Raw genomic sequence first — 11,526 nt, 5'->3', positions numbered from 1 at the left:
TGGATCCCAAGGCTGGAATTTGGCCTCTTCCCAAAACTTTTCCCTGAGTCAAAATTCACGGCTGGGACAAGGGAGCCCCTGAGACACCCCCAAAGCTCAGCCCCCATTGCTCCCAGTGCCTCCCAGTAACTCACAGTGCCCCACCAAGGGGTGACTGCTGGGACCACTGGTCACTTACCTGGGCTGGCCTCCCAGTGTCCCCAGTGCCCCCCAGTCCCCTCCCACTGTCCCCAATGCCCCTAGTTCCCTCCCAGTTCCCCCAATCCCCTCCCAGTGTCCCCAGTCCCCTCCCAGTGTCCCCAGTGCCCCCAGTCCCTTCCCAGTGCCCTCAATCCCCTCCCAGTGCCCCCCAGTCCACTCCCAGTATCACCAGTCCCCTCCCAGTGTCCCCAGTCCTTTCCCAATGTCCCCCATCCCTTCTCAGTGTCCCCAGTGCCCCCAGTTCCCTCCCAGTTCCCTCAATCCCCTCCCAGTGTCCCCAGTTCCCTCCCAGTGCCCCTAGTTCCCTCCCAGTTCCCCGAGTCCACTTCCAGTGCCCCCAGTTCCCTCCCAGTGTCCCAAATCCCCTCCCAGTCCCCCCAGTCCACTCCCAGTGCTCACTGCCACCTCCCAGCGTCCCCAGTCCCTTCCCAGTGCCTCCCATCCCCTCCCAGTGTCCCCAGTTCCCTCCTAATGTCCCCAGTCCCCTCCCAGTGCCCACTGCCACCTCCCAGTGTCCCAGGATCTGTTCCCGCTGCTGCCTCCTTGACCCTCCAGCATTCCCAGCGCCCCTTAATCCCACCAGTGCCCCCTCCCAGTGCCTCCAAGTGCCACCAGTGCCTCCTCCCAGTGCCCCTTAATCCCACCAGTGCCCCCTCCCAGCGCTCCCTGTGCTTCCCAGCCCATTCCTTCTTCTCTTTTTCCCGCTATCCGTCCCAAATAACAATTCCCAGCACTTCCCCGTCCCCTCCAGGCCCCCTCCCCTCACAGGACACCCCAATTCCCTCACGAGTCCCCAGCCCTCCCCTCCCCTCACACGGCCGGGCCTCCCCCCGACGCCAACCCCGCTGCCAGCGAGTCCCTCCCCGCCGCTGCTCCTCACCCGCCGGGCCCGGGCCCCTCGGTGGCGATGCCGCCGTCGATGAGGTCGCGGATCTGCCGGGGGGTGACGGGAGGCGGCCGCCCTCGGTTCCCCCCCGCCGCTGCCGCCGCCGCGCCCCCGGCGCTGGGCGCCGCCATTTTGGTCCCTCCTTGCAGGTCACGGCCCGGGAAACGCGGGCCCGCACGAACGTTCCGCTCGCGCACGATCGTTCCGCTCGGCCCGCGGGGTCGCACATTACCTCGCGCAACACCGGCACGGCCTCCGGAACCTCGCGGAGGACTCGGGGGGCGCCGGCGCCCCCGTGAAAGTCCCCGCGAATGTCCCCGGGGGTGTCCCCGAGAATGTCCCCGTGAATGTCCCCGCGTCCCCGCTCTCGGCGCTCAATTGATCCAGCCTGGATCGATCGCTCAATTCTCCCAACAGAGGCTCTCTCGCCTCAGCCTCCTCCCACCTGCCAACAAGCCCGCAGCTGATAGGTCGCTGCCGAAGAAGCTCGGCGGTGATTGGTGGTTGGCTCCCCGTCCCTCAGGCAGCGGACGGGCCATGTCGGCGGCGGCCGCGGCCCGGGACGGGCTCGGGGAGGGCGCGGGCGGCGCCGCGGGAGGCGGCGATGGCGGCGGGGGAGGGATCCTGAACCGCTTCGTGCAGCTGCCGAGCAGGCCGCGGGCGGCGGGTGAGTGGCGGACGGCGCCGGGGATGACCCCTACCCCAAGGCCCAGAAGGGGTTCGGGGCCGGGACAGCACTGAGGGGTCCGAGGGATATGGGAGCAAAGCATCCCCATCCCAAGGCGACCGGAACCGGGGCACTCCCATTTCTAAGGCCCTGAGGGGTTCGGGATCGGGGCACCGCCGTCCCCAGGAGGTCGGGGACCGGGACACCGCCGTCCCCAAGGTCCTGAGGGATCCTGGACCGGGCACCCTCATCTCGGAGGGTCAGGGATTGGGACAGATCCATTCCCAAAGCTTCAAGGAATCTGTGATTGGGAATCACCCATTCCCACGGTGTTCGGGACCGGGGCACCCCCATTCCTGACGGGTCCTTAATGGGGGCGTCCCCATCCTCACGCTCCAGAGAGGTCTGGTCACCCCATCCAGGTGTCCCCAAGGCCCTGATGGGACAGGGACAGCCCTAACCCCTGGGGTCTGGGACAGGGACACCCAAGGCCCCGAGGGGACAGTTGTCCCTGGATGTGGGACATTCCCGGGTGGAGCTGGGATACCCCAACAAGCCGGGAATAATGGGGTCACCCTGTCCCCAAAGCCCGGGGATGCGGTGGGGAGAGCTGGGGTGTTCCCATCCCAATGATCCCAGAATCAGGGATGGGGGGGTTATCCTTTTACAAATGGATTTAGGGTTACCCCCTCCTAGAACCTGATGTGTGGCAGCGCTTCCTTCCCCATTCCAGTATTTTCCAGGTGTTGGGAGATGCTTGGATGCCTCCTGTGGGCTGTTCTTCCCCATGGATGTGGGGATAGGGGTATCCCACAGGGATCAGCCCCATTTCAATCCTCCTGGAATCTTGGATAAGCCCTGGTGATCTCCCCACTCTGCAATCCCAGTATATCGGGGTTTTTTGGGACACCTCACAGCCCTGGGAGGGGAGATCCAGGGATGGAGAGTCCTGGGTGGGATGTGACATCAGCTTAGTCCTGTTCCCTGGGAAAAGCTGTTCTTTTCCACCCCTCTCCTAGCAAGGTTGGATGCTGAAATTATTCCATAATTTCTGGATGTTTGGGTCACCCCAACAGCTCCCAAAATATTCCAGGAGGAAGCTGAGGTTACCTGGGATCACAGGATTGGGAAGTCCCAGTTGGGGTGGGAATGTCCCTTTTTTCCTTATCTCTCTAGCCCCTCCTGACCTTGAGCTGGATATCCCAGGATCAGGAATCATTTCCTGCCACTCACATCCCCCAGTTCATGTGGGACATGAAGCCTCTCACCCCTCAGGGCTGGGATCACCAACAGCAGCTGGGAAAGGGTTTTCAATCCATGTCCCCATCCCTGAAACCTGCCACATTCTGGATCAGCCTTCCAGCCTCTTCCAGGAGCGCTGGGAATTTTGCTGAGTGGCTCCACACCTTCTATTTTTGGGTAAATGCTCAGCCACGTTTCCTTCCTTCCGTGGAAAGGCCCTTTTTTGGCAACACAGGCCCAGATTCTCTTCCCTTTCCTGAATTTTAAACATTGGCTGGAGCAGATGGGAATTGCATCCTCCTGATCCTGCGTGGATTTTGTGGAGCAGTCCAAGGTGAACCACCCCTGTCCAGCTCAGCCTTGGCACTTAATCCAGCCTAAATAAACCCCAAACTAACTGCCAGCCCTCTTGGATGGGAAAATCCTGGATTGCTGGAGTTTTCTCCCAGCTGTTAAGGTCCTACTTATAACCCTTACATAACCATGGGAAGAGGAATTTTTTCCCCCCTCATTCCATTTTCTCCAACCACATTTGTTCCTGAGCTCCCAATTCTCTTCCAGAGTTCCCAGGTTTGCTTTCTTAGCTCCCAGTTCTCCTCCAGACTTGTCAGGTTTCATTCCTCACCTCCCAGTTTTCCTGCAGAATTTCCAGGTTTTCTTTTCTTACCTCCCAATTCTCTTCCAGGGTTTTCAGTTGCCTCCTAAATTTTCTTCCAGACTTTCCAGTTTTCTTTTCTTACCTCCCAGTTCTTTTCCAGAGTTTTCAGGAGTCGTTCCTCCATTTCCCCCATGCCATTCCCCTGCTGTTTGTAGGGTTTGGAAAGATGAAAAAAGAAGTCAAATACAGGTGGTTTGTTCTTCATTTTCTGTCCACATTTGTCAGTGTTTTCATCAGATTCCTGGGAATTAAGGGAATTGGAACAATCTGAACATTTAAATGGATTTTTGCCTCTCCTGGCTCACCATTCCTACTCTTGCCTTCAGCTGTAATTTTCCCAGTCACAGAAGGGTTTGGGATTTTTTTTTTATGGAGAAGTTCAGTTCTTAATATATATTAAAAAAAGAAGAGAAATTCCAAATATCCCAAACCCCTTCGTGTCACAGAGAATTTTGTGTCCATGTGATTCCTTAATTAATGGGATAACATTCCAGGGACCTGCTCAGGCTAGAGGAGCACATCTCCAAACAAAATTCCAAGTGTAGCAGCTGGAATGACATCCCAAGAGTCCAGCCCAGGCTGGGATCAGTGAGGTTTGGGAGCAGCCTCACTGAGAGGGAACTGAGGGAAGGCAAATCAGGGCCTGGGCTGCATCCACAGGGACATTGGGAGGGAGAAATGGGATCATCCCAGTGCTCCTGGAATTCCTTGTCCAGTTCTGGTCTCTACAAGTCAAGAAATTCACAGCCAGACTGGAGAGGATCCAAAGGAAATGGTCCAGGGAGGGAAGGGCTGAAGGATTTGAGTCTCCCTGGAATTCCCAGAGCAGCTGTGGCTGCCCCTGGATCCCTGGGAGTGTCCAAGGCCAGGCTGGACAGGGCTTGGAGCAAACTGGGACAGTGGAAGGTGTCCCTGCCATGGCAGGAGTTGGAATGGGACAATCCTTAAGGTCCTTTCCAACCCAAACCATCCTGGGATTCCATTCCATGATTCCATGAGAAGAGAAGGCTCAGGTGGAACCTCACTGGGGTTCTCCAGTCCTCAAAGGATGGATACAAAGAGGACAGAACACTCCCTTCACATGGAGAGGACAAGGAGCAGCGGGGACAGGGAAGGTTCATCCCCAATGGAAAAAAAGACTTTTTTTTCCAGTGAGAACCATCATTCCCTGGAACAGCCTCCTCTGGGATGTGGTGGAGTCCCTGGAGGATTTCAGGATGTGGCTGCTCAAGGTGCTGAACAACCTCAGCCCAGGTCCTTTTCCCACAGGACATTGGACCATAAAAACTACAATTTTCATTCTCCAGAATTCCTTTCTTTTCCTTCACGCTTTTTAGAAACAAAACAACCCAAGGATCACTGAGTTTTAGTGGTGTAAAATCCTTTAAAAGGTGATTGCCCCACAGATTTTGGAAATAAAACCTGGGAGAACCAGACCTGTTCTCAACACTGATCCAAACACAGGAGCTCTCCCAGGATGATCCATTCTGGAAACGCTGCTTTGGAGGTCTCAGCAACACCTGGAAATCTCTTGGCTGACCTGCAGGTTGTGTTTGGCTGGATCCTCTGGCTTCTCCTATTTCCCCTCAGCCTCTCAGAGCTGTTCAGGGACCCAGCTACAGCTGGGGATTTTTCCTCTTGGGAATTTTTTCCTCTTAGGAATTTCTCAGGCGTGGGCAGCCTGCCAAGGAAGGGAAATGCGGGATCTGCAGAGGCTGAGCGCAGCTGGATGAACAAATAGCTTTTAAACCTCACTCTCAGTGATCCATTCCCAATCCTGCTTGTCCAAAAATTCCCTAGGGGCTCCAATGACACGAATTCCAAACTTTTTTTTTTTGTCCAGCTGTTGTGGAAAAGATGAAACTTTGAAGATGGGAGTCAAAGTCAATATTGACTTGTCCTGGTTCAACCCTTGACCTGAATATCCTTCAGGATTCCTGCAGGGATCAGAAAAGGAAAGGGAGAGATTGAATCCTGCTGTTGTGGATGTTGAAAAAGCAGACAGGAGGAAAAAATTACACCAAAACCATCTTTAGAAAACCTTAAAAAGCAGAGAAAAGGACAGTTATACTCACCACAGATGTGGGACTTGGAAAAGAGGAGGATCCAAAGCCATGCTGGATTTGTTGGTTCTGCACCCTGTAGTTATTGTGTATTTCCAAAAATATGGTTTGAAGTAGAAATTCTGCTGGTGTTTTTATAATTCTCCCACGAGCACACACCTTGTGGGATGGGCTTGCACTGGGATTTGTGGGATTGAAATCATGGATTGATGGGAAAAGCCAGCATTGTTTGGTTTGCCCTGATAACAGGACAGGCTGTTTGCTGCTGCTGTTCCTTTTCCTGTTATCTTGACAGGAAAAACTTTAAGATACTCAAAAAGTGCTGCAGATAATCCTGAGGTGGATATTTGGATTAAATTACCTTGGGGGAAAAAAGGGAACTGATAAAGGAATGGAGAATTGTGGGATGGTTTGGGTGGGAAGGGATCTCAAAGCCCACCCAGTGTCACCCCTGCCACTGTTCCAGGGTGCTCCAGCCCCATCCAGCCTGGCCTTGGACACTTCCAGGGATCCAGGGGCAGCCACAGCTTCTCTGGGAAGCTTGTTCAGCCCTCCATCATTCTCAAAAGTCAAAGTTTTTCCTCCTATCCAGCTGGAATTTCCTGTGTTTCAGTTTTCATTGTCCCTTCTGTTGCTGAGCAATCCGGCCCCGTTCCTCTCCACACCCACCCTTGAGATAGAAATGGATTTATTTGGGGTTTCTGACAGTCATAAAAAAAAAGGATGGTTTCAGGAGGCTCAGAATATTTTTATAATCATGGAAAAGCCCTCTCAGACCACCGAGTCCAACTGCTCCCAGCACTGCCAAGGCCACCCCTGCCCCATCTTGTCCCCAAGTGTCACATCCACAGGGCTGGGAAATCCCTCCAGGAATGGGCACTTCCCCCCTGCCCTGGGCATTTCCAGTGCCTGACCCCCCTTTCCATGGAGGAATTTTCCCTAAAATCCACCCTGAGGCTGCCCTGGCCCATCCTGAGGCCGTTCCCTCTCCTCCTGTCCCGTTCCCTGGGATAAGATCCCAAATCCCCCCCGGCTGTCCCCTCCTGGCAGGGAGTTGTGCAGAGCCAGAAATTCCCCCTGATCCCCCTTTTCTCCCGTGTCACATCTGGAAACACCTTCTTGTTTCATCCCCTGCCCTAATTACAGCTCCTGCAGGAAAGGAATTAATTAGGAATAGCTTGGGATTGTCAATCCAGCAGCTCCCTCAGAACTCATGGAGTGAATCACTGGTTAAAGGGGGAGTTTAACAGGGTGTTGGCAGGTCAGTGCCCAGCCAGCCTCTTTCTGAGTGGCTCAGCCCTTAATTAAGACTTTTCCTTAATTATGTCCCCGTCAGGAAGTTTCAGCCTGGAATCACTGAACCCATTGGGTTGGAAAAGCCCTCCCAGACCATCCAATCCAAGCTGTGTCCAATTCCCAGTTTGTCCCCAGCCCAGAGCCCTGAGTGCCACATCCAGGAATTCCTTGGGGACTCCAAACCTCCCTGGGCAGCCCCTTCCAAAGTTTAACAACCTTTTCCATGAGGAAATTCCTGCTGCTGTCCACCCTGAGCCTCCCCTGGCACAGCTCGAGGCAGTTCCCTCTCCTCCTGTTGTTAAATTTCAGTCTGATTGTGGAACTAATTCCCTGAAAATTTTTTTCCTGTTCCCATTTTTGCCCTCAGGACTAAAGAAAAAGGATCCTCCTTGTAAATTCACCTTCCCATCCTTCCTTCCTGCTTCTCTCTGGAATCTTAAAGTGGGAAAACAGCTGCTTCCCAGATTGTATCCATCCATTTTAAAGCCATTTTCCAGAACTTTATGACCTCTTCCCCTGGTACCTCCTGCTGATTTCCACATCCAGCATCAAGGAATTCACAGCAGGACCTGGAGAATTCCAGCATTTCACAGGGATGGGGCCTTGCTTTGAGTGTTTTGTGTGTTTTGGGGTTCAGCTCTGGGAAAATGGGTTTTGCTCACCACAAAGTGGATGTTCAGCAAATCCCAGGATTTTCCCATCTAAAAGTTACACCTGTGGAATGGGCTGGTGGCTGGAGCAAAACCAGCTGCAAAGCTCTCCTGAATCTCAGCAGGAGCTGTGAATCATCCAGTGAGTCCTAATTAAATGGAAATGCAGCTCTTTATGGGAGCTGTGGAATTAACCCCTGAACAGATCTAGCTTTTCCAGCTCTTTTCCTTAAAAAAGACACAACTGGAGGAATCTTTTCCCAAAGACAGCGATGAGCAAGAGCTGGAAGGGCCCTTAAAGATCATCCAGTGCCACCCCCTGCCATGGACAGGGACACTTCCCACTGTCCCAGGCTGCTCCAAACCCTGTCCAGCCTGGCCTTGGACACTTCCAGGGATGTGTGATCCCTTTCCTGTTGAAAACTGGGATTTTTGGCAAAGTCAGGTGCCTTCCCTATTTAATTCTGGGAGGTGGATGGCAGTGAAGGCCTCTTGGGTGGTGGTTTTATAATTTATTTTCTTGAAATTACTCTTCTGCTTTATAAAAAACTCTTTATTTTCCTCTCTTCCCTCTGGAAAATTCTCATGGCAAATGTTAGAACTAGAGGGAAATAAAATCTATATTTAATATAATATCTGAACTCCTAATTCCATAATTTTAAATCAGGACATGGAATATCCCCCTCTCCTCTGCCCCAAAATCCACATCCCCACTACAGATTTTTCCCTTAATTCCATAACTTTTCCCCCTCTTTTTTTCAGCCAGTGTTTATTCATTTTCTAAGTGGGAATTGCTGCTAGACACAATTATTCCTGGAAACACCCCAAATCTGTCAAAACTTCATCTGAACCCTGGAGAGCAGCTTAATTTTGGACCAGAGTTGAACATGATTAAGCAAAGCTGCTTGTGCTCAGCTCAAATTCATTATTTGGTCTGGACAAAACATTTATTTCACTTTTCCTGTAGGAAAAATCCTTTATGCCTGGTTTATTTTGGGTTTTTTTGCAGTGTCAGATTCACTGCTGGGAATTAAAGCAGAAGAAAACATGCTGGCTCTTAATTTGATGTTTCCCTGGCTCCTTTTCCATCCCAAAATCCGTAAAAAAAGAGGATAAAAAAAAAAGGGAGGAGGAGGGAGGTGAAGGTCACTGATTTATTTGGGTTTGTTTTGGTCACATTTCAGCTGAGACCTCGATTTCTGTTGTCCAAGAAAATTCCTGCTTAGGTTTCCCTTGGCTGAATCCATCTTTTTATCTTATCAGGGTGGATTTTAGGGAAAATTCCTTTTGGATCTCAGTTGGATTCCCTGCCCAGTGCAAATGCTTTCATTTAGGAGCAGATTTTCCCTGTTCTGTCAGACCTGTGTCACTTCTAAGTGAGAAATTCTTGAGATCCAAGCAACAAAAAAGAGAAATCACAGAGAGGTTTTTTGTAGGAGGGAAATCAAATCCTTAATTTTTTAATTTTTTTTTCTCTACCAGGCAGCTTTAAATAGAAATATTTGGATTTTTTTTTTTCCCTGAGTGAAATTTGCCAAACAGAAGTAAAAGAAAAAGAGGGTTTTTATTAAATAACTCAGAGCTGTCGTGGAAGGATTGCTCCGGGGGTGGAGAGGCCAGGAACGAGGTGGTGACACACAGATTGTCCCTTTTCCCACTTCAAAAGCCACCTCCTCCCGCCTCAGAGGTGCTTCCCTATGGATTCCCTATGGAATAAATCCCAGTGGGAGCATTCCTGACCCCTGGAACACAAGCTGAGCTCTTGTGGAGCTGCTTTTCCTCCTCCTCCTCCTGCAGGCCACAGGTGCCCCCCGGCCAGGAGCGGCCATCGCTGCGTCGCCGACAGTTCCAACCTCTACGTCTTCGGGGGTTACAATCCCGACTACGACGAGTCTGGGGGGCCAGAAAATGAGGATTATCCCCTCTTCAGGGAGCTCTGGAGGTACAACTTTGCCACAGACACCTGGCACCAGATGGGCACCGAGGGCTACATGCCCAGGGAACTGGCCTCCATGTCACGTACGTATGGAAATCCAACTCCTCGCCTGCCTGTTCCCGGAGCTATTTTAGTCCTGGATATTTTAGTCCAGGCAAGAAATGGAAATGGGGATTTTCTTTTCACAAGTAGGCCCTGAGGTTGGATTTTTCTGGGAAATGGGGATGGGAAAGAGAGGGAAAGGGAAGGGAGAGCCTTGGTGGTGTCTTGAGATTGCAAGGGAAGGCCCTGGGTCCATCAATTCCTTGGAGAGGAGATGGATCCAATGTCAGGCTCTGGAGCCAGGCTGAGAGAGCTGGGAATGTTCTCCTGGAGAAGGGAAGGATCCAGGGAGAGCTTCCAGCACATTCCAGGGCCTGGAGGGGCTCCGGGAGAGCTGGAATTTGGGAAAGGCCTGGAGGGACAGGACACAGGGAATGGATCCCACTGCCAGAGGGCAGGGATGGATGGGATCTGGGGGAAGGAATTCCCAGAGCAGCCTCTGGATCCCTGGAATGTCCAAGGCACATTGGACAGGGCTTGGAGCAGCCTGGGATAGTGATTTGTGATTTTTCTTTCCCTTTTTGCTGCGTTGAGGCAGAGGGAAAGGAAAAGAATGGGAAAGCAGGAGATGTTTCCCAGGTGTTTACCTTGCTGTGCTTTCAGCAGGAAGGTGCTTCGTGCAGACATCTCAAAGCATCCAAAAATAGCTGTCTTTGTTCACTTTTCAAAGCACACCTTTGGTTACCATGGTTTTAGTTGGGATCCTTTCTCTTTTAGAGCTTCTCAAAGTAGGGAATTTGAACAGCAGCGAGCACTGCTGTCTCCAGAGCATGGAAACATGGAATGGTTTGGGTTGAAAAAATGGTTTGGGAGCTTAAAAATCATCCAATTCCACACCATGGATAGGGGACACCTTCCCTAGAGCAGGGAAAATGGTTCTGTTCCACTGACCTCACTCAATGAGCATCCCTGTTCTTCCTCTCTCTCCCTCTCCCAGTTGTTTTACACGGCAACAACCTCCTGGTTTTTGGGGGCACCGGGATCCCCTTCGGAGAGAGCAACGGCAACGACGTCCACGTCTGCAACGTCAAGTACAAGAGATGGGCTCTGCTCAGCTGCCGCGGCAAGAAACCCAACCGCATCTACGGCCAGGTAGGGAGCAGGAGGGAGCCCCAAAACCTCTGCTCTGCTCCTCACCAGCCTCCTCCTCTCTCTGTGTAAAAGCACAAGGAAAAACGGGTGTCTTTCGTAAAGAAATGGAGCGGCCTCGGTTCTTTTGAGATTTCAAAGGGGTTTTTCTCCTAGTTGGAAAGGTCAGGATTTGTTCATGAAGTGGCTGGTGCAGCTGGATGGAAAAAAAAATTGATTTGAGTAAATTGGTAAAAAAACCTTTCAAAACACAAAAGTCTAAATGAGAATGGAAAAGCGATTTAAGGAGTGGTTTGTAGTCAAAGCTTTCAAAACCTAAAACTCTACATGAAATTTTTTGGGGTTCTTTTATATTAGAATCACACCTTTTAGGGCTTTCCATGTCCATTTCCATGTTCCAAGTGGATGAACGAGGCAGACAAAGAAATGGATTCACCCTCCCAGCAGGACTGACCCTTTTTGCTGGTGCCCATCTGCTTTGGAAGAGCAGGAATTCCCTCTTTTCCAACCCCAGGCATCCCAAATCCTTTCTAACCTGTTTCTCTGCCAGGCCATGGCCATCATCAATGGGTGTCTCTACGTGTTTGGAGGAACAACTGGGTACATTTACAGCACTGACCTCCACAAGCTGGACCTCAACACCCGGGAATGGATCCAGCTGAAGCCAAACAATATGTCCTGTGACATGCCAGAGGAGAGGTGAGCTCTGAGACACAGAGTGATGGCTGAGATGCAG

At 51.8% G+C, this 11,526-nt stretch overlaps 2 protein-coding genes across 2 annotated transcripts in view; one reads left to right on the top strand and one right to left on the bottom strand.

Annotated features, from left to right (window-relative positions):
• ZC3HC1 (zinc finger C3HC-type containing 1) overlaps positions 1-1,484 on the bottom strand; it is a 14,964-nt gene extending 13,480 nt beyond the window's left edge. Inside the window, exon 1 of the mRNA XM_033514352.1 lies at positions 1,082-1,484. Within this exon, the coding sequence (XP_033370243.1) occupies positions 1,082-1,218 (137 nt within the window). The 5' untranslated portion in view covers positions 1,219-1,484. The remainder of the gene's footprint in view (positions 1-1,081) is intronic.
• A 125-nt stretch (positions 1,485-1,609) lies between these two features.
• The window catches only part of KLHDC10 (kelch domain containing 10), a 16,728-nt gene continuing 6,811 nt past the window's right edge, over positions 1,610-11,526 (top strand). Inside the window, exons 1-4 of the mRNA XM_015627623.3 lie at positions 1,610-1,754; positions 9,461-9,682; positions 10,639-10,793; positions 11,341-11,489. Of these exons, the coding sequence (XP_015483109.2) occupies positions 1,625-1,754; positions 9,461-9,682; positions 10,639-10,793; positions 11,341-11,489 (656 nt within the window). The 5' untranslated portion in view covers positions 1,610-1,624. The remainder of the gene's footprint in view (positions 1,755-9,460; positions 9,683-10,638; positions 10,794-11,340; positions 11,490-11,526) is intronic.

The sequence above is a fragment of the Parus major genome, chromosome 1A, assembly GCF_001522545.3.
Source record: "Parus major isolate Abel chromosome 1A, Parus_major1.1, whole genome shotgun sequence".
In the NCBI taxonomy this organism is placed as follows: domain Eukaryota; kingdom Metazoa; phylum Chordata; class Aves; order Passeriformes; family Paridae; genus Parus; species Parus major.
Note: the sequence above shows the minus strand (reverse complement) of the source record. Positions and strands in the feature narration are given on the sequence as shown.